This window comes from Schistocerca americana, chromosome 5, assembly GCF_021461395.2.
Source record: "Schistocerca americana isolate TAMUIC-IGC-003095 chromosome 5, iqSchAmer2.1, whole genome shotgun sequence".
Taxonomy (NCBI): Eukaryota; Metazoa; Arthropoda; class Insecta; order Orthoptera; family Acrididae; genus Schistocerca; species Schistocerca americana.
This window is the reverse complement of record NC_060123.1, coordinates 159015620-159039584: the sequence shown is the minus strand read 5'-3', so window position 1 is coordinate 159039584 and position 23965 is coordinate 159015620. Positions and strand designations below refer to the sequence as shown.

General features: G+C 37.7%; 1 protein-coding gene across 1 annotated transcript in view; it reads left to right on the top strand.

Annotated features, from left to right (window-relative positions):
• Positions 1-750: 750 nt before the first annotated feature.
• The window catches only part of LOC124615851, an 82658-nt gene continuing 59443 nt past the window's right edge, over positions 751-23965 (top strand). The window contains exons 1-2 of the mRNA XM_047144007.1: positions 751-932; positions 1011-1493. Of these exons, the coding sequence (XP_046999963.1) occupies positions 771-932; positions 1011-1493 (645 nt within the window). The 5' untranslated portion in view covers positions 751-770. The remainder of the gene's footprint in view (positions 933-1010; positions 1494-23965) is intronic.

Below are 23965 nucleotides of genomic sequence, written 5' to 3'. Positions count from 1 at the left end.
CTACTATTACGAGCTATGAACTGATTACATTTAAATGTTTGAGTCTATTTCATCTATATTTTGCTATTAGTTCAGCATTCTCAGTAATTTTGCAAATTTGTTGTGACAAAGACTGTGTCATTGTATAAACAGAGTGCATTGTTAAACTTGATGAAACACTTTGTGGATTTCATTTCATAATGGTAAATATGATTCTCTACTGCCATGTGTGTCTGACAGTTTTCATATTGTATGGCCTTTCTTTTTTTTTTTATAGCCAGTATGAGAGTTTTAGCTGTGCTTCCTGTTTGTTTATCATAAATTTCCATTTGCATGTTCTTGTTATAAATGAGCCAGTTCTGAGAAGAGTTAGTTTGAAGACATGAACACAAGAAAGTGTGTTGTGATGTTTGTCTTGTCTCATAATACTGAATTCCAATTGTTAAAAGGCTTTTGTTACTGCTTGCCATCTTCTCCAAGCAATATGTGCTGGAATACCCTTAACAAAATGTGTTGTTGTGGTCTTCAGTCCCTAGCTTAACAAAATATATGGATGTAAATAATAACATCCTTGTATATAAATAATCTATTGCTAGCTACTAGAAAATAGTTGTATAAGATTCATTGTCTAAGTGTTCCATGGATAGCCTTTCCAAACAGGCAGAAATCTTGGTATGTCTACACATGTGTGGGAGAAACAGGAAGCGGCCTATCTATATGATAACTGCAAAGCTTCATTAGGAAGTCTCCCTTAGTGTCAAGTGTCACAGCTATCACAGTAGGCATAAACCATGTTTCTCATAGGCTCTGCACTATTTATTGTTACTGAATTGCTATTATTGCAAGTAAGTGTGATCCGGTGTCTTAGTCTATGCCAGGAGGAAGGTTGGTCATGTGAAGTAGAAGGTAAATCCGTGAACTTACTGTACCATTGTAATGAAGACATTGGGTGGGTAAGTACTGACAGAAAATGTGTAGATTGCTGTAGTATCATACCTGAAATACATACTTACTGCTATTTTTCCCATTAGAATGCTGTCTTTGAGGAGAGTGTACTGACAGTACCTGATGGAACACACAGCATAACAATTACGGACTGCTATGATGTTATGATTCCACTGTCATTCAGTTTCCATAGTGATTTGAATCAGAGGCTGCCAAAGCTCAGTATAAATAATGTTGCTAGTCTGCTCTTGACAGCAGCTCCTGATACATTATCCATTCCACAAAATATTATTCTGAATAACATTCATTGGTTGGACTGTATAAAAAGGAACACTTTCTCAGGAGACTGGCAGTCTATAGCATTTTCCAATGTAACCATTGACAGAATTGACATGTATGCATTTGCAGAACTTAATGTTGCTGTGCACATTGAATGGGACAATGTGAATGTAAACCTTTTAGATACAAACGCCATTGCCAATGTTTTTATTGAAGAAGGAAGTTTCAAAATAAAAAATTCTGTCATTGAAACTATGGAAATAATGTCATTTGGAATAAAAGCTTCAAAGGTAAGCATCGTTAATTGTATGTAATTTAGTATATGTGTGTGTGTGTGTGTGTGTGTGTGTGTGTGTGTGTGTGTGTGAAGAGAGAGGGAGAGAGGGGAGGATAAAAGAATTTGAGGAACACACAAACATGGAATATAAGGGTCAATCAAAAAGTTTCCACTTGAGGGCATTTTCACAGCATATATGCAACATAGTGTGATTGCGATGCAGGTATATAAGAACTGACATGTAGGCAAGGGATTAATGTGGCAATTTTGTCTTTCCAATATGTGTGCAGTAGAGGTGGCAACACGAATTTTGGCGACATTACTACTGAAAGTGTCCAAACAGGACCAATGTGCTGTTAATCTTTTCTTGACTTCTGAAGGCAAAACCAATAGACATACAACAGAGAATGAAGAATCTGTATGGAGCAGCATGTCTGTCCAAAACCACCATTGTGGAGTGGTGCAACAAAGGGTGCTGCTGTTTCATGATAACGCTTGTCTGCGAATTGCAAATGTTGTAATGCAGAAATTACACCAACTCTGGTGGGAGACACTTAAACACCTGCTCTATCATTCTGATCTGATTCCTTTTGGACGAGGATGTGCAGCAGGCAGTTATAGACTTCTCCACACGTAAGTAGACTGTGTTTTACTAAATGGGCATCTTCAACGTGGTGTGTCAGTGCAATGATTGCCTCAATACTCATGGTGATTTTGCCTGACTGTCATACCAATTTTGGACTGTATGGCTTTCAAAAAGAAATTTTTTGATTGCCCCTTATATTATTATTTATTATTAGGTTTGTTAATTATTATGTATTATTATTAGTTTTAGTAGAAATGATCATTAATTTCTCACTTTTAAATGTGTTGATCAGCCACTCTATCTCTCTGTAATTTTGTAATTTTCTCAAGTGGGCTTTTCATTTATGACCAAAAATAAAACTGTTACTCTATAAATCAAGTAAGGCATATGATTGAATCTAGGGCATATGATTAAAATGTGAAACACAAACTGTACAGGCACTTTTACCAGAATCCATAACAAGATCATTCATTCATTCATTCATTGTGTTCCATAGATCCCATCAAGAAGGATAACCTTCAGGGATGTGGAATGAGTCAAGGCATACATTAACACAAGACACAGACGTAGTAGAAACTTAATCTGTATGCTGTATTAACAGTAAACTGTGGCTACACTGCTTAATGCTATTTGAGGATATGCTACCTAAATTAAGCTGAGTTAATTAGTAAGCTGCTACTCTGAATAAAGCTGCTGCCTCCCCTATTTCATTATATAGCTACTATTTACCTGATATTAGTAGCTTAATATGTACTTGATCACAATTGTATTTTTCCAAGAAAATACTGTTATGTCTTATAAATACTGAGTCCTGTTTATAGTACATTATTACTTATCATTCAGGTTTATGACAAACTGTGCTGTTGCCATGTAATTAAAGTAATTTACAGTCCAGGAATCCACATATTCAGATGCTGAAGTTCAGTTAGCCAGTACGGTATATTGATGATTACTGCAGTGTAGTATGTACTGTTGTTGTATTTATTGGCCCTGTTGTCTACAAAGCAGTTTATGTGAAAGTTATAAATGTACTGCTGAAAGTCATTTCTAGGCATATGGATTTAAGGTTACAATAATGCACTTTATACATAAGTATTTATATAACACACTTCATAAATTTAAATATTCTTCAATGGAGTAAAAGCAGTGATGCTGTAAATATGACTTTAGAGATTTTCCAACGGTATTGACCTCAGTAGTAGGTTTTATATTTTCAGGAAGTTTGTTATAAAACTTAACTCTCGTGTGAAAAGTACCTATCTGGCACAGAGCTGTGCTGATTTCAGTTATATGTAAGTTTTTCTTTCATCTGGTAAAATTATCATGTATATTATAGTTTTTTGCAGTCTGCAGTCCTTACCTATTAGATTTATTTTAAAGAATAAAAGGGTTTCCATAATGTATACACATGGTGATGGAGGAATACCAGATTTCTTAATCAGAGATTTACAAGAGTCTCTAGGCTTGCACCCAAACAAGATTCTAATGGCCCTTTTTTGCAGTTTAAAAGTAGTATTAGCTGTTTTAGAGTTTCCCCAGAAGTGACCCCATATCTGAGACGAGAATGAAAGTAGGCATGATATGCATTCATTACTGTTTTCACACTATAGCATGACTGTAATGAGCAAAGAAGGTAAGATGTTTTCCTCAGTTCTGCATTGAGATATTCAATATGCTTATTCCATCTGACGTTCCTCTGCAGTCAAAGTCCTAAGAATTTGGTTTCAGTACTGTTACCAACTAATTCATCATTGATAGAGACCAATAGGATAAACATGTCCTTGTTAGGAGCGTTGTGGAATTTTAGTGCAATGGTTTTTTTACTGTTTATTACAAGCATTCTGTGCCCAGTTGCTGAGTTGTTTCATGCCGCATTTACTGTCTGCTGTAACTGTTTGTTGCTGTCTCCTTTTAGTAGAATTGTGGTGTCATTAGCATTTAAGTTTAGATCATTTGTGTACAGAATGAACAGAAGGGGTCCCATTGCTGATCGGTACACCACATTTAATTTGTTTGTAGTCTGACAAGTGTTTGTATAGAGTTTTTAGTTCAATATTTGTATGCTTGATTCACACTGTCTGCTTACGATTAGTCGGGAAGGAACTGATCCATTTGTTGGACAGTCCTCGAATACCATATCTTTCAAGCTTTGATAGCAGAATTTTATGATCCACCATGTCAAAAGCTTTCGACAAGTCAATAAATACTTCTGTTGATTCCTGTTTTTTGTCCATCAGGTTTAGGATGGAATTGATGCAGTCGTAAATATCAGTTGTTGTTGACCTCTTATTTCTGAATCCATGTTGTTCATTACATAGGATGCTGTTTTTACTTATAAATTTCTTAAGTTTGTCGTACATTTCTTTTTCTAATACTTTAGAGATGCAGGAGGTAATTTTGATGGGTCTGTAGGTATTTACATTATCTTTCTCACCCTTTTTATGTACAGGAATAACTTTTGATGTTATCAATACATCATGGAAAGTGTCTGCCAGAAGTGAGCAGCCACATAAGCGTGTGAGTATTTCAGTTAGGTTTGATGCACTCTTCTTTAATATTGTTGCAGGTATACCATCAATGCCTGCAGAGTTGGAATTTTTTAGTCCTTTCATTGCTTTAGCTACTTCATATTGTGAAACAGAACTGATGTACATTTATCCTCTACATGCACTTATTTTATATTCATTTGCCTGGGTGCTCTTAAAGTTTGATTGTAACATATTATCAGCAACACCTTGAAAAAATTGTTAAATATGTTGGCTACTTCAAAGGATTTGTTACTTTTTTGTGATAGTGTTACATTTTTGCAAGATTGTCTGTGTTCTCCAGATTCTTTTTTTTTTTTTTTTTTTTTTTTAAATATAACACTCCACATAGTGTTTGATTTATAAGCTGAATTATAAATGTATTCATCATTATGCATTATTTTTGCTGCTTTTATTACTTTCTTTAATATTTTGGAGTATTTTTTATAGTATGCATGTACTACAGGTGAGGAATTTTTTGAGTTACATATGTTATAAAGTAGTCTTTTCTTCTGGCATGATGCCCTTGTTGCCCTTGTGATACAGCTGTTGTTCTAGAGTTCCCCCATATGGTTAATGTTTTCAGTGGGAATGCAATTTCAAAGAAATGGGTTAATGCATCAAAAAACTGGTTATAACTTCTGCATGAGGTTCTGAAAGACATGTTGTTAATAATACTGCCTTTTACTTTTATGCTTTAATATTTGAGGAAGATGGTCACTAAAACTCGCACTGAAAATTTTTAGTGATGTGTTGTATAAACTCTTCTTGCCTATAAATTGATCTAGAGCTGTTTGGCAAGTTTCTGTTACTCGGGTATCAGCTTTTACTTCAGCCTTTAAATTACAGGATGTTGGAAGGTTCTTAAGGGTCTCTCTTTTTCCACTGTTGTGCTGCACTGCTACAGACATGGTCGGTGTCAGCAGTTGCAGAGGAACTGGATGCTGCACCATACTTTTATTTACTAGCTGATACCAAGATGAGCATATTCGATTTTACAGCTCACTCTTTTGTGGAAACAAAGCCCAGACTTGGAAGTACTGTTTCAACAAATCAAACTCCAAATGTATACTGATGCTTTGCTGTTTTTAATTTTTGATTGGTGGTGGGAAATATAACTCAGTGTGTGAAAGATCACATGCTACTGTAAAATGCAAATTTTATTTATGTTTTAAAAGCCAGAATGAAGTGAATGGAACTCTCACTTGTTTTCACATTAGTGTAATGAATACTGTATTTCTTTTGTTCAAAGTATAAATGGAATTCAGACAAAATCATGGACAATGTAATTCCATAATAAATAGAACTAATTGTATATAATCATAAGACCTTTCAGAAGTCAGTGTAAATTCAGCTGCACAATATTTTAAAATTCTTACTAAAATATTGGACTTTCCTTACATTATCGCTCTTGTCACTTGTGTTCATTCGCCAAAGCAGCTGTGTTATGAGTTAAGTGACAGAGTACGTGAGAGTTTGTGTAGAAATGATGTTAGCAACTGAAGTCATAAATCTGTCATGTTATTGTTCTAAAAATGACTCCCACAAAAGATGGCACAGTTTAACATGCACACAGTTATGAGACAATCATGTAGCAGGTTCTGATTCCTAATTTAGCTTCTTTTTCAGCTTAATTTGAATGTGTTTGCACATCTCCATATACATTATGTGCTTCAACCCATCTCAGTCCTTCCAAATTAAGTCGTGTTCACTTGATTAATGAGCACTACTCATATGTATACAATGTAAAGTAAGGATGACTTACAAATTTCAGATGTTAATTATTCCATTGTCCACCCTTACCTGTTTTCATTAGAGTTTACTTTTTGACTATTTTTTATGTTAGTTGTAGATAGTTATACTGTACTAGTGTTAACCAGCATGTATACAAGCTACAAAATTTGTAAATTATAATAACCAGTTTTTAAGGGCAACTATAAAAAAGGTGAGTTTAAATTATAACAGTTTCATTTTATGGCAAGAAGAATACTATCTTTTCTGTTGAAAGATAGTGATAAATGGTAAGTCCACACACTCAATAATATGTCTCCTTCATTTGTGAGTCTTTTATTCTTCCAAATTACCGAGATCGTGGCTGTACCATGGAACAATCATGAGCAGGGTAAAAAAGACCTTTTGTACCATGCTGACTTCTTTTATTGTCTTCTTTAGCATATTATTGTCAACCTACTAACCCCACCATTCACATAATGAAATTCCTGGCAGTCATGTTATATAATCAAGAACAGCTAAATGCAACACAATCTGAAGCCTTTTTTGGCTCCATTTTGAAACATTATACTGTTTCAAAATCTGATGAAATATAAAAAATTTGTCACTGTTCATGACAACAGCTAATATCGTGAACAGTTCAGCATATGGGGTGTAAATTCAAGCAGTACAACACTTGTCTTCTTTGTTGCAATCAGTTGATGTTGGATCAAAATAAATAAATAAATAAATAAATGATTCTTGTAGACAGTCTGAAATTCCTCCGATCTGCAAACTTAATATGTGATATGTATAATAATCAAGTTTACAGATGCACCATTTTAGGACCAATGACAAACATAGATTCTGCTTCAAAATATGATGAAAGAATGACCTGCTGGCTACAAAAATCCACCAGTATTTCTAGTAAACACTACAATGGGTTAATTGTTATTAACAGATTTTAAATGAATTACAATTAAACATTTTACATTGCATTGACAATTTGGAAGGCAAAATACTTCTAATTTACAGGTACATGTTTTTAAATACAAAGATCACAGTATTTTTTATATTTTAGTAGTGAAATACAAGATGTTCAATTTAACAACAATTCAATTACTTCTTTCTTTACTTTTGGGCAAACTAATTAGTAAAAAGAGTTCCTACTGTACACTGAGAGATGAAATTAAATATAGCATTTCGTGAAGTAAGCAAAACTTATGTATCTGGCTTAGTTTTCAGAAAGTTAGATTTTTTACATTTCCTAATAATGTCCTCACCATTAATTGTATGTTTCTAACATATTAACTTGTTTCTGTAGCTTTAAACACATGAAAAGTTTAATGATGTTTAATAGCAATACATCTGGGTTAATATTACATTGAAATATGACCGTATTAATGTTTGATAAATTATGTTACATCTCTCATTGTTTGTGATTTCATTTTTGCAGATTACAAAAGAGCCAGATAATCTTATTCATTCCTGCATTCATTCATGTCAGCAGTACATTTCAATAGAAAAAACATTAATACATAGTTATTACTAACAAATCCTTAGATGATTTTTACTCATGTTTAGCTGTTTTGTATTATTTTCTTTTGATATTGTTTGCATCTATGGTTACATGTATTTCATATGTACACAGGGTGTCCCATTTATCTTGACCTCCACTAAATAACTATTTATCCAGATGTAAATTACAAAATGTTTCAAGCAAATGTTCTTTAGGCGTCAGGGGTACATCAATCAGCTTGACTGCCTTTGTTGTAGCTTTGTTTTTTACAAAGATATAAACAGTGGTATGACTTTTTTAAATGGCACCCTGTATTTTTTATCGGTAATTCATTTCCTCTCCTAAAGACCTAGTCAAACATGTATCACAGTATACCATTCACTGAACACACAACGCTATTAATTACATAACACAACATTGACTCTGAGCCCGGGATCACAAACTCATCCACTTGCTGGAGTTCTCAGAAAACAAATGAAAACCAAGTTAAAACATAACACAAAATTGACTTTGACTCTCCTGTTACCATTGCCCAGGAATAGAACATACAAAGGTGCTCAAAGTGGTGACCCTGGACACCGATACACTGGTGCACTCATTGAATGAAAGAATTATTTACTGCTTCCAGTGTTGCCTGTTGAAGAGAATTACAAGCAAGCATGATACGTTCTTGCATGTCCTCTGGAGTTGTTGGAATATTGCGATAGGCAATGTCTTTAATGCATCCCCAAAGAACAAAGTCCAGAGGATTTAAATCAGAAGACCTAGCAGGCCAAGTAACTGTTCCTCCTTGACCAGTCCATCTGGCAGGATACCTTTGGTCCTGAACACGATGTGCACGCAAGGCATTATGTACTGGACACCCATCGGGTTGATACCATATAAGCATTTTGGTTCTTGGCGGCACTTCATCCAGAAGAGAAGGAAGAATCTGTCTGAGGAAGTTGGCATACGCTGTGCTATTTAGACTACCATTGATAAAATAAGGGCCAATAATTGTAGTACCAGGCATCCCACACCAGACGTTAACTCTCCATTGACACTGATTCTCCACCTGTCTAACCCATTGTGGGTTGTTGCTGGACCAATAATGCATGTTCTTGTATTTACCTGTCCTTTGTTTGAGAAGGAACATTCATCGGTAAATAGAACATTGGAGAAGAAGTTCAGGTTGGCGAGGATTTGCTCCTGTGCCCACTGACAGAACTATACCCAATTCTGGAAATCATTTCCATGCAATTCTTGTGTAGGTGTACATGGTAAGGATGGAACCGGTGACGTGTAAGAATATGATGTACACTGGTTTTAGGAATGCCAATATCATATTCAAGCTATCGTATGCTCACATGTGGATTCATAACAACAGAAGCGAGAACAGTAACTTTGGCAGCTTCATCTGTGCGGGTGCTTCAATGATTGCGTTTTCATGCGTCAAAACTTCCCATTTCCTGAAGCATTGTAACAAGAAGAGGAAACATCCATCAGGAAGGTGGGTTCTTGTGAGGATATCGCTCTCTGTACAGTTCCGCTGCGTGCGTACCATTTCGCCTACCTTTAACATCAATAATAAAAGAAATGATGTAGTTTGTAGGAAGGACAGCCTTTACTGTATGACTACTCTACACAATAGTATTTAAAAAGGACTAAACTACTGTACTAAATGTACTCATACATAAAAAAAACAGTATTGCAATTACTGTTCTGGTAAGCTACATTCCCCATAGATGAGTGGTGTTTCTACCTTCTCTTCGTTGGTGTACATTCTACTCACACAACTCTTCAACTGGTGATGGTTGATGGAATGTTGGGTGTGCATTCTACTTTTATTTATATTTGTCCTCTGTCGACATTAGCATGTGGATGTGTTCCATTACCCTGAGTACCTACACTAAGCACTGGGAGCGTCAACGTCAATGTTGTGTTGTGTAATTAATAACATTGTGTAATTCATAATGTTGTGTAATTAATAACGTTCTGTTTCAGTGAACTGTACAATGTGATACCTTTTTGAATAGGTCTTTAGGAGAGGAAATGAATTACTGGATTAAAAATACAGGGCGCCATTTAAAAAAGTCATACCATTGTTCATATCTTTGTAAAAAACAAAGCTACAGTGAAGGCAATCATGCTGATTGATGTCCCCCTGATGGCTAAAGAACATTTGCTTGAAACATTTTGTAATTTGCATCTAGACAAACAGTTATTTAGGGTGGTCGAGATAAATGGGACAGCCTGCATATAAATGAATATTCTACATATGATTTCGGATATTGTTGAAATCAACTGTTATGCTTCAATTTAACGCCACATGCTGTACCATGTGTGCTTCACTATGCCTTAGTGATTGTTTTCACAATAACTTTCTTCTCTTCATCACAAGTTTGTTATCTTTGTGCTGTAAACCTCCAAGAGTGCATTATGATATTTTATAGAGCTGAAATGAATTAGCAAGTGTAAACAAGCTAGAGGAGTTATTTTAAATTATTGCATTCATTTAACAATGTGGCAGTATTATTAGATTTAGGAGTACTAGTCATGGTATTATTGTTGGCTTGTCAGTTAAATTTATCAAACTTTAATTAAACAATTGATACGTTTGTGAACAAAAAAGGAAGGCTGTATTATGTATATAACTCTGTTAATCCATTTATAATAATACAGTAGTGTCTGACCAAAAGTGTCCAGATACAAATTAGTGGACATTAATATGGGATCCACCCTTCATATTTATGGTAGTTTGAGCTCTGTTGGGTACCATTTCAAGGAGGTGCCTGAAGGTCTTTCTTCCTTATAGGCTGAAACCTGGTAAGGTGGACACTGGGGTCTGGAGCAAAGTCTACATTCTAATTCATACCAAAGCTGTTCCATTGGGTTCAGGCTGAGACTCTGGGCAGGCCTCTCCATTTCAGGAGTGTTGTTGCCCTCAAACCATTGCTCCATAGATGCTCATTTATGATAGGGTGCATTGTCATGTTGATACAATCAACCATTGCCTCTGAACTTTTCCTCTGCTGTATGCAGTACACAATGCTGTAGAATGTCTTACTATCCTTCTGCATTTAGTGTTTCCTTATCCACAATACGCCACAATACGCAGACCGGAAAAAAAAAAAAAATCCCCTTACCATAACCATAACAATACCTCCTCCAAATATCACTGTTAGCCACTACAAGTGATAGCAGGTATCATCCTCCAGACATTCGTCAAACTCAAACCCTTCCATCAGATTGGCACAGGGTTGTCTATTGTGGTCTTCAGTCCAAAGACTGGTTTTGCTGCAGCTCCCCATGCTACTCTATCCTGTGTAAGCCTCTTGATCTTTGAGTAACTACTGCAACCTGCATCCTTCTAAATCTGCTTACTTTATTCATTTCTTGGTATCCCTCTATGATTTTTACCCACTGCGGCGGCGCGGTTCTTTCTGTCCCTTTACGACGGACCTGCACCTACCTGTGAACATTGTCTCAGCAGATCATCAGTAGAAAAGCCGAGTGATACCTACTGTACTTCGAAGTGAACCAGGCTGCAATTTAAGTCACTAATCTACGTTTTGGGAGAAAGTTTTCACACAAATGAAAGTTTGGAAATTTTGTCCTCAATTAATATATTCTGAAACTTAGGTGAACAAGTATCACTGCCAAGCCCAAGCTAGTCTTAACACAGTCACTCACAATCCCTTTCACTCACGTTAGCAAGTTTATGGTGTTGCACTTACCGAAAACATAATAGCTACAAAAATACTGATTGTTTTTGATTGAGAATGCTCCCCAAATATTAAGTCTGTCGGTACCAAATGCAGTCACAGTTTTTAGCCACCAACCTGCTCAATACGCCACGTGGACTATATGTTTTTTCTCAACACAAAATTCACTTAAAAATTCCGAAATTTCTACACACCCATCAGAATAATTATTCCGTCACATTACAACACTTTTGATGTATGAAACGCTGCTAGATCCAGCAACTTATTGTTTCCATTGGAACTACTACTACACACATCCAAACTGTTTCACAGTTAGGCTCCCATTCTTCTCTAGAATACTCTAAGTCTTCTCCACCAGCAGAGAAAGGCGCACGAAGAATATTGCTTTACCATTGGTCAGTTTACTCAACAGGCAATAGCAAAACAACACTTTCCCGCATCAATCCGCACTTTTCATCAATAACCAATCGCAAAATAGTAAACCTAATGACTGCACTTTTTACCGACGTAATTATCTAATATGCTGAAGTTTTGCTTATGCATAAAGTTATTTACTGTTGTTATTTATACCTGAATTAACTTTCCCTTCACCATAAACTTACTTTACTAATCTATTCTACAAAAATCCCCTTTTTCCATATCCGTACTTCTTCGAACTGTCCCCACACTAAATCCTACTACATAATTCGTTAAACAGGTATCTATATACTAACCTTAAGCCACACTCACGCGTCATTCATACTGCTAAGACACATTTATAGCTTTTTACAAACACAAAAAGAAATAATAACACTTTATGAAAATACTAGAACAGTTTATGAAAAACATGCTATTACTTTAGTGCACTCTAGTGGGCACAATCAAAACTAAAATCACAGTCCCCCTATCCAATATTGTCCTCTATCGGCTGATACATAAACTACGTACGCGTTCAGTCTCGCGTCACCATCTGTCACTATCCAGCTCTGAGACACATGTCCCACTTAAACGCCTCCAAGGCAGGATCGTTATATGGCGCTATGCCTCACACCTGCTATGATTATAATATTTGATTCCAAAAAATTTTAAAATTATACTCATATTGATCCTGACTTAAAATTACAAAATATTTCACAAAAGTACTCTCAATCTTATAAACTAAAATCACAAATCTCTTCCTTCGGACTTGGCAGTCTATAACTAACCTAGTCTCAAATTTTATCTTTGATAGTAATCCTTTCTTACTTGAAAACATTTTTTGTAAACCTCTCAAAAACATTCCTAACTTTTTTAATAATTATTTTTTTCTTTTTTTTTTACATTTGCTTTTTGAATGTCTTTTTTCAGGCACTGTGGTTGGTGTCCTACTATTTAATAATAGTATTTTGTCCTACCTTAAAAAACTGCATATATCTATCGCCTCTTTATCACACATTTTTCCGTGAGTCTTGAGTATGGCACCTTGCATTGTAGCGTCCATAACACACCTCCGTTCTCCACTTATTGATCCCTCCATGGTTTACATGCAATGCTGTCCTTGAAACCATACTTCCGTCTAAGCCTACTTCCTTTATGTTGTTGTTGTTGTGGTCCTCAGTCCTGAGACTGGTTTGATGCAGCTCTCCATGCTACTCTATCCTGTGCAAGCTTCTTCATCTCCCAGTACCTACTGCAACCTACATCCTTCTGAATCTGCTTAGTGTATTCATCTCTTGGTCTCCCTCTACGATTTTTACCCTCCACGCTGCCCTCCAATGCTAAATTTGTGATCCCTTGATGCCTCAAAACGTGTCCTACCAACCAATCCCTTCTTCTAGTCAAGTTGTGCCACAAATTTCTCTTCTCCCCAATCCTATTCAATACCTCCTCATTAGTTATGTGATCTACCCACCTTATCTTCAGCATTCTTCTGTAGCACCACATTTCGAAAGCTTCTATTCTCTTCTTGTCCAAACTGGTTATCATCCATGTTTCACTTCCATACATGGCTACACTCCATACAAATACTTTCAGAAACGACTTCCTGACATTTAAATCAATACTCGATGTGAAAAAATTTCTCTTCTTCAGAAACAATTTCCTTGCCATTGCCAGTCTACATTTTATATCCTCTCTACTTCAACCATAATCAGTTATTTTACTCCCTAAATAGCAAAACTCCTTTACTACTTTAAGTGTCTCATTTCCTAATCTAATTCCCTCAGCATCACCCGATTTAATTTGACTACATTCCATTATCCTCGTTTTGCTTTTGTTGATGTTCATCTTATATCCTCCTTTCAAGACACTGTCCATTCCGTTCAACTGCTCTTCCAAGTCCTTTGCTGTCTCTGACAGAATTACAATGCCATCGGCGAACCTCAAAGTTTTTATTTCTTCTCCATGGATTATAATACCTACTCCAAATTTTTCTTTTGTTTCCTTCACTGCTTGCTCAATATACAGATTGAATAACATCGGGGAGAGGCTACAACCCTGTCTCACTTCTTTCCCAACCACTGCTTCCCTTTCCTGCCCCTCGACTCTTATAACTGCCATCTGGTTTCTGCACAAATTGTAAATAGCCTTTCACTCCCTGTATTTTACCCCTGCCACCTTCAGAATTTGAAAGAGAGTATTCCAGTTAACATTGTCAAAAGCTTTCTCTAAGTCTACAAATGCTAGAAACGTAGGTTTGCCTTTCCTTAATCTTTCTTCTAAGATAAGTCGTAAGGTTAGTATTGCCTCACGTGTTCCAGCACTTCTACGGAATCCAAACTGATCTTCCCCGAGGTCCGCTTCTACCAGTTTTTCCATTCGTCTGTAAAGAATTTGTGTTAGTATTTTGCAGCTGTGACTTATTAAACTGATAGTTCGGTAATTTTCACATCTGTCAACTCCTGCTTTCTTTGGGATTGGAATTATTATATTCTTCTTGAAGTCTGAGGGTATTTCGCCTGTCTCATACATCTTGCTCACCAGATGGTAGAGTTTTGTCATGACTGGCTCTCCCAAGGCCATCAGTAGTTCTAATGGAATGTTGTCTACTCCCGGGGCCTTGTTTCGACTCAGGTCTTTCAGTGCTGTGTCAAACTCTTCATGCAGTATCTTATCTCCCATTTCGTCTTCATCTACATCCTCTTCCATTTCCATAATATTGTCCTCAAGTAATCGCCCTTGTATAAACCCTCTATATACTCCTTCCACCTTTCTGCCTTCCCTTCTTTGCATAGAACTGGGTTGCCATCTGAGTTCTTGATATTCATGCAAGTGGTTCTCTTCTCTCCAAAGGTCTCTTTAATTTTCCTGTAGGCAGTATCCATCTTACCCCTAGTGAGACAAGCCTCTACATCCTTACATTTGTCCTCTAGCCATCCCTGTTTAGCCATTTTGCACTTCCCGTCGATCTCATTTTTGAGACGTTTGTATTCCTTTTTGCCTGCTTCATTTACTACATTTTTATATTTTCTCCTTTCATCAATTAAATTCAATATTTCTTCTGTTACCCAAGGATTTCTACTAGCCCTCGTCTTTTTACCTACTTGATCGTCTGCTGCCTTCACTACTTCATCCCTCAGAGCTACCCATTCTTCTTCTACTGTATTTCTTTCCCCCATTCCTGTCAATTGTTCCCTTATGCTCTCCCTAAAACTCTCTACAACCTCTGGTTCTTTCAGTTTATCCAGGTCCCATCTCCTAAAATTCCCACCTTTTTGTAGCTTCTTCAGTTTCAATCTGCAGTTCATAACCAATAGATTGTGGTCAGAATCCACATCTGACCCTGGAAATGTCTTACAATTTAAAACCTGGTTCCTAAATCTCTGTCTTACCATTATATAATCTATCTGATACCTTTTAGTATCTCCAGGTTTCTTCCATGTATACAACCTTCTTTTATGATTCTTGAACCAAGTGTTAGCTATGATTAAGTTATGCTCTGTGCAAAATTCTTCCAGACGGCTTCCTCTTTCATTTCTTCCCCCCAATCCATATTCACCTACTATGTTTCCTTCTCTCCCTTTTCCTACTGACGAATTCCAGTCACCCATGACTATTAAATTTTCGTCTCCCTTCACTACCTGAATAATTTCTTTTATCTCGTCATACATTTCATCTATTTCTTCATCATCTGCAGAGCTAGTTGGCATATAAACTTGTACTACTGTAGTAGGCATGGGCTTTGTGTCTATCTTGGCCACAATAATGCGTTCACTATGCTGTTTGTAGTAGCTAACCCGCACTCCTATTTTTTTTATTCATTGTTAAACCTACTCCTGCATTACCCCTATTTGATTTTGTATTTATAACCCTGTAATCACCTGACCAAAAGTCTTGTTCCTCCTGCCACCGAACTTCACTAATTCCCACTATATCTAACTTTAACCTATCCATTTCCCTTTTTAAATTTTCTAACCTACCTGCCCGATTAAGTGATCTGACATTCCACACTCCGATACGTAGAACGCCAGTTTTCTTTCTCCTGATAATGACGTCCTCTTGAGTAGTCCCTGCCCGGAGATCCGAATGGGGGACTATTTTACCTCCGGAATATTTTACCCAAGAGGACGCCATCATCATTTAATCATAAAGTAAAGCTGCATGTCCTCGGGAAAAGTTACGGCCGTAGTTTCCCCTTGCTTTCAGCCGTTCGCAGTACCAGCACAGCAAGGCCTTTATATACATCCTAATATACAATTAATATAATGGAAGGAAACATTCCACGTGGGAAAAATTATATATAAAAACAAAGATGAGGTGACTTACCGAACAAAAGTGCTGGCAGGTCGATAGACACACAAACAAACACAAACATACACACAAAATTCAAGCTTTCGCAACAAACTGTTGCCTCATCAGGAAAGAGGGAAGGAGAGGGGAAGACGAAAGGAAGTGGGTTTTAAGGGAGAGGGTAAGGAGTCATTCCAATCCCGGGAGTGGAAAGACTTACCTTAGGGGGAAAAAAGGACAGGTATACACTCGCACACACGCACATATCCATCCACACATACAGACACAAGCAGACATATTTAAAGACCAATATACAATTACTTATAGTATAGGAGATTATTTACATTTTTTACCATTTAGTGTAACTTGAATTCAAATGAAAGTAAATTAGCAAAGTATTGCTTACTCAAATCTGCAAGATCAAATCTATTCGAAAATCTTTTCTAAAATTTACTTCTTTTCCAAAAACTTTATGAATTTAAAAGAACTAGTTGCTATTGCAAGCAAAGGTTATATTAATTTTTTCTGTTTAACTTTCACTTAACTTGATAATACACTCCTGGAAATTGAAATAAGAACACCGTGAATTCATTGTCCCAGGAAGGGGAAACTTTATTGACACATTCCTGGGGTCAGATACATCACATGATCACACTGACAGAACCACAGGCACATAGACGCAGGCAACTGAGCATGCACAATGTCGGCACTAGTACAGTGTATATCCACCTTTTGCAGCAATGCAGGCTGCTATTCTCCCATGGAGACGATCGTAGAGATGCTGGATGTAGTCCTGTGGAACGGCTTGCCATGCCATTTCCACCTGGCGCCTCAGTTGGACCAGCGTTCGTGCTGGACGTGCAGACCGCGTGAGACGACGCTTCATCCAGTACCAAACATGCTCAATGGGGGACAGATCCGGAGATCTTGCTGGCCAGGGTCGTTGACTTACACCTTCTAGAGCACGTTGGGTGGCACGGGATACATGCGGACGTGCATTGTCCTGTTGGAACAGCAAGTTCCCTTGCCGGTCTAGGAATGGTAGAACGATGGGTTCGATGACGGTTTGGATGTACCGTGCACTATTCAGTGTCCCCTCGATGATCACCAGTGGTGCACGGCCAGTGTAGGAGATCGCTCCCCACACCATGATGCTGGGTGTTGGCCCTGTATGCCTCGGTCGTATGCAGTCCTGATTGTGACGCTCACCTGCACGGCGCCAAACACGCATACGACCATCATTGGCACCAAGGCAGAAGCGATTCTCATCGCTGAAGACGACACGTCTCCATTCGTCCCTCCATTCACGCCTGTCGCGACACCACTGGAGGCGGGCTGCACGATGTTGGGGCGTGAACGGAAGACGGCCTAACGGTGTGCGGGACCGTAGCCCAGCTTCATGGAGACGGTTGCGAATGGTCCTCGCCGATACCCCAGGAGCAACAGTGTCCCTAATTTGCTGGGAAGTGGCGGTGCGGTCCCCTACGGCACTGCGTAGGATCCTACGGTCTTGGCGTGCATCCGTGCGTCGCTGCGGTCCGGTCCCAGGTCGACGGGCACGTGCACCTTCCACCGACCACTGGCGACAACATCGATGTACTGTGGAGACCTCACGCCCCACGTGTTGAGCAATTCGGCGGTATGTCCACCCGGCCTCCCGCATGCCCACTATACGCCCTCGCTCAAAGTGGCTGACACTGACGGCGGTGGTGCACAAATGCTGCGCAGCTAGCGCCATTCGACGGCCAACACCACGGTTCCTGGTGTGTCCGCTGTGCCGTGCGTGTGATCATTGCTTGTACAGCCCTCTCGCAGTGTCCGGAGCAAGTATGGTGGGTCTGACACACCGGTGTCAATGTGTTCTTTTTTCCATTTCCAGGAGTGTATTTAATGGTAAAAAAACGCATTTCCTATAAAGCAATTATTTACAAACATTTTTGATAGTATATAGTTACCACTTTTTATGTAGTGTCTCTTTTCATCACTTCTTCCTCATAGTTTCACCACTATGTAACAAAAATCAAGAATTGTATATACAAAATATACATATATTCTCCACATTCATTCATACTCCACTCATAAAAAATATTCTTCACCAAGATCTCCTTTACTAACTGCCCTTGTCACGTCTGGTTATTCTCCTATTTGTACATGTCACTCAGCCTTCAATCACAAACTGACCCCCATCTCTCTCACCACAAAACGTACTTCATCTTAATACCATTACTCCATCTTACACCTACAAGCACACCTTCCCTGATAGTGAAGAATATTGCAGAAGAAGGATTCAGCTCAGAATGATTAGAAGAGGAAGACTGGCAATACGAAAAGAAAATGAAATAGCACTGCCAGTAACTTGAGCACCTGGTGTTCGCCAAACACCTAGCATTGCATAGATTGCAATGCCCTCTGAGGTCTCCAAGCTTAACTCACATCTACCTCAGGACTAATGTATCTTTTTAAATCAATAATGTTTCTTAAGCCCAATGGTTTCCCCGACTTCCAGTACACTAATCTATATGCATTTGGGTGTGGTTTTTCAGTAATTCTAAATGGACCCATAAATTCATCAGTGAACTTTTGCGTTTATGCTGTAATCTTTTTTGATTTCTCCCTTGTTTTATGTAATACCAATTCTCCAATTTGGAAACATGTCGGTGGAGCCTTAGCATCATGACGTCTTTTACATTCCAATGCTTTTTTCTTAATGTTTTCTCTAGCAATTTTTTCTTTTACACTCAGTGCAACATCTACAATAACTGGAAACTCTACCAAGTCAAACAGCAAATTGTCTGGTCTTACCCCCCACATCAATTCACAAGGGGCAAACCATGTGGCCTCAGGCTTTATATTATTAATGATATTCTCAGAATATTCTATATACTGTGCCCATGCCATATGTTTTTTATGACAATAAGTACGACATAACCTTTTCAACTCCTTCATAATTTTTTTTTTTTTTCACATATTTCCTTGCGGAAAATACGCTGAAATCTTTATGTGCTCAATGTTCCTGCTTTCTAAACATTCCTTAAATTTGTTGGAGACAAACTGCGGACCATTGTCTGACAAGATAGCTTTTGGAACTCCTACCACCACAAAATACTCTTTCTGCAAACAATTTACTACCACTTTCACATTAGCTTTCTTAATTGGGTATAGTTTCACAAATTTTGTGAACCCATCCACCAACACAAAATCGTATTCACAACCCCCTTGAGACACAGGCAAAGGACCGAACAAATCACAGGCTATCAGGTCTAGTTTATTCTGTGGCTCAACACTATACATGTCTCCCTGAACTATTTTGTTATTAGCTCTCACTTTTTGACATCTGTCATATGTTTCAACCCTTGCTTTTACTCGTCTCCACATATTATTAAAAATTACAGTTTCACTGAGTTTGGTTACACATTTTCTGGCCCCATAATGTCCAAACTTCTTACGAATATAGTCAATTAATAAATTCACTTGTTGATCAGGAAAACAAACCTACCATTGACTATCAGTATTTTTTCTCTGATGGAATAAAACCCCTTGATGCATCTTATAATATTCGGCAACTTTAAGATAAGCTGGATTACCTAAATAAATTTTTACTATTTTCAAATTATCATCTTGGTTCTGTTCCCTTCTTAATTCTTTACACACTTTTTTCAACTGTCCCTCCTCCTCAATCTTCATCACAGTTGCAAATACATGAACCCCTTCTTTGTCTGTCAACATATTTCCATTATCCTCATTATCTTCTACCCCCCCCCCCCTCCCCCCCTCCGGATAATGCATCAGCCACCACATTCTCAGATCCTTTTATGTTCTTAATTTCCAGATCGTATTGTTGCAAGTATAGAGGCCACCTAGTTAGCCTGGGGTGTTTTAATTTGCGCGTCTGCAGATATGTCAACGCCCCATGTGGCCACTGTATACAAATACTTTATGTCCCAACAGGTATTGTTTAAATTTTTCTAATCCAAAGATAATTGCTGATGCCTCTTGTTCTGAAATGCAATCACTCTTCTCAGACTGTTGCAATGATCTGCTCGCAAATGCTATGGTTTTATGAACCTCATTATTTCCTTCTTCACACACTTGAAGCAGCTCTACTGCAATTCCGTATCCATACGCATCTGCCATTAAGCAAAAAGGTTTGGAAAAATCAGGATGATGAAGTATTTGGCTTTCACATAAGGCTTTCTTTAGTTCCTCAAATGCAATTTGACATTCATTGGTCCATTTGTATGGTACATCTTTTCTCAACAAATTTCTTAAACAGGCTACGTTGAATAATTGCCCTGGTACAAAACACCTGTAAAATCCAAATAATCCAAACATGCCTCTTAAACTATTTCTACTAATTGGAGCTTTGTATTCCACAATAGCCTTCAATTTGTCTGGATCTGGCCTTATTCCTTTCCCACTAATAATGTGTCCTAAAAATTTTAATTCTTTCTTAGCAAAATCAGTTTTTTCCAATTTCAGTTTCGATCCCCCTTTTTCAATAGCATCCAAAACTTTATTTAACAAAATACAATGTTCTTCCCATGTGGCAGTTGAATTTAATATATCATCTACATAGACTATAGTTCATCCCCCAACACTTGTGACATGGCTCTAACAAAAGCACACACACTTATATTTAAACCAAAGGGTACCACCTTATATTGATAACATCTACCTTCAATCAAAAAAGCAGTATATTTTCTGGATTCCCTGGCCAGCGGCAGATTCCAGTAACCAGAGGTCACGTCCATAGATGTAAAATAATTAGATCCCTCAAATTTTTGCAGTAACTCATCAATGTTTTCTGGCCGGTCGCTTTCTGGTAACACAACTTTATTCAAAGCTCTAGCATCCAGCACTAGTCTTACAGATCCATCCTTCTTCGTAACTCCGATGACCGGATTATTATATACACTCACAGCCTTTTCAACAATCCCCCATTTAATCATATTCTGTATAAGATCCCTAACAGCTTCCCTGTGTCTTTCAGTGATAGGTATAGGTTTTTTGAAAAAAAGAAGTGTCATCTTTTACATTTAAGTAGCATTCATACCCCTTGACTAAGCCAGGTTTATCAGAAAAAAACATTTTTATAATCTAGTAACACTACTCTTAACCACTCCCTTTGATCCTGCTCTAAATCTGGCACCTCTTTCACTTTTTGCTCTATTTTTTCTTGTACCACCCACATTTCCTCAGGGTTCACCCCCACATCATCTCCATGTTCATTGTAGTCCCCCAAATCCTCTGTCCTTCTACAATATCTAACTGGTATACTGGCTACCTCTTCATCAATCACATAATCTTCTTGAAAAAATGGCACAACCACATCTTTCCCATTTATTCCAAAAATTATCACACTTTCTTTAAAATTTAATCTCCCTTTGTAATGGTTGAAGAAATCTACACCAATCAACATTTTTATACACAGATCAGGAATTATAAGGAAGTTATGGAATACTTCCACCCTATTTATTTTCTCTGGCAACAGAACTTCATGTCTAACAGGTTTTTTCACTTTTCCAGTAGCTACAATAATCTGTACCCCCATTACTGGCATAATTACAAGATTATTCCCTTATTGCAATGATTCTAATGAACCTTTACTCACAGCACATAAATCACTACCTGTATCTGCAAAACACTGTACCTCTTCATCACACACCTGCAGACTAATTATTGGTTGACTCAATAGTATCCTTTCCTTGCTAGTATCAGCCCCCTCCTCCAACAAGTTGTTCACAACCTCTCTTCTATTGAAACCTTGCCTCTTTCCGGAAATTACACAGATTTTTGCAGAACCACCTTCACCATTTTTTCCCCCATACTAAGTATTCTATCCACTAGTGACAACTCAAAACTCCTTTCTGGTGCTTCGCGATTCTCCATTATAGCCTCTCTCTCTTCCCTTTCGCCACTATTAATTACTCGACCCCCACTTTGGTCACCATCCTCCTGCTTCTCCCTAATAGTCTCACAAATGTCGTCATTTATAGACGCTAATATTTCCTCCACACTGGCATCACTAATTTCCTGTAGTTCTGCAGCCTCTGTACTTTCTCCTTCCTCAAAACATGACTCGACTTCAGCTTGGTTGCTAATCACTTTCATGCAGTCGGATTCTGTCACATATTCCACCAATACACCATCCCTCTCGTCTGCTATACAGTGCTTATCTTGTTTATGTCTATCCAAAAAATCCTCTAAACCTCCAATAAACGTACAGATTTTTACGTAGCTCATTTCATCTGTTGCTACTACCTTCTCCTGTTCCTCCCTTACAGACCCTGTCTGGTTACTATTAACACATACAAAAGGTTTTGCTAGCGGGCTCAAACTACTACTTCCCATCTGGTAAATGCTAGCCCTTTCACAGACAGCATTTAGTTTGACGGATTCTGTAATTCAGTATCCTTTCTTACGTTTACCCCTCTCTGCTGTTGCCTTTGCGCAACAACATTCTCTCGTATTGGAGAATACGATCAATAATCGTGCACCTGCTCCCCATTACTTCACCTATTATTTGCAGGATAGTACCACTTCCCGGCACCTCTGCCCCTGCCATTTCCACGGAACATGCCAATTCTGTTAATGTTTACATTATGTCACGGTCCTGCATCATTTGGTGGTCTGTCATTATGATTTGCATATTCCTCCTCACGCAATAACTTCTCCACCCTCTCCAAATGACTAATGAACTTACACACATCATCCCTTGGTGCTGAAATAAGTTTGTTCCGCCAGTGCATAGGCAGTTTACCTTCCAAAACCATAACAATTTGCTCTGGCTCAATTTTGTTGTTTAAGTGTGACAGATTTGTCATCCACTTTAACGCGAACTTTTTTACGCTTTCCCTTCTGAGATTAAACTTTTCCCCCACCCAGAAGCTATTTAAGAACTCCATCTGTTTTTGATTCTTTCAAAAATGCCTCTTTAAATTTATCCAAAGTATCGTACTGTTCAGTAGCAATAACCCCCCAAGTTCTGGCCTCTCCTAAGAATTTTGACGTAATAAAACCTATTTTTCGTTTGTCTGACCACAAACTAGGTAACACACCTTCAAAATCATTCCAGAATTCTTTTGGACAAACATTTCCTGTCGGATCAAAATGTAAAAACTGTCTGTTAGTGACATATGAAATTTCAGATGATTCTACCACAAAACTACACCCACTACTGTTAATTCCATGTTTGAGGTTAGTTTCAACTTGGCATAGTCTATCATGCTCATCCAACCTACATTCCATCTCTTCTACTTGGTTAGTTAGCTGAAGAACATTTTTTTCCGACTCATCCACTCGTTCTGACACAGTTTTTACTTCATTCATACTTTTGTCAGATTCAGAACTGATTTTACTGGCTAACACTTTGTGATCAGTTTCACATACAGATTCTACAGCCGCTATTTTAACCTGTACTTTTTGTATACCTTCTTTAATTTGATGTACTCTTTGTTTGCTTCCAATAACAGCTCTTTTCAAAGCCTATGTTAATTCAGCTTTTACAATGCTAACAGATCTTTTGCAATTATTCTCATCTTGAGAAATTTTGTCATCTACTTTATTTTCTAATGACTTAAATTCATTTTCCCACATTTCTTTTAAAACAGCAGTCTGCTTTTCAAGTTTTTCATTAAACCCACTATTAAGTTCACTAATTATTTCACTAAAACCACTGTCAAGTTTACTAATTTTTTCATTAAAACCACTGTCAAGTATACTAATAATTTTTTCAGTTTGTCCTTGTATAGAGCC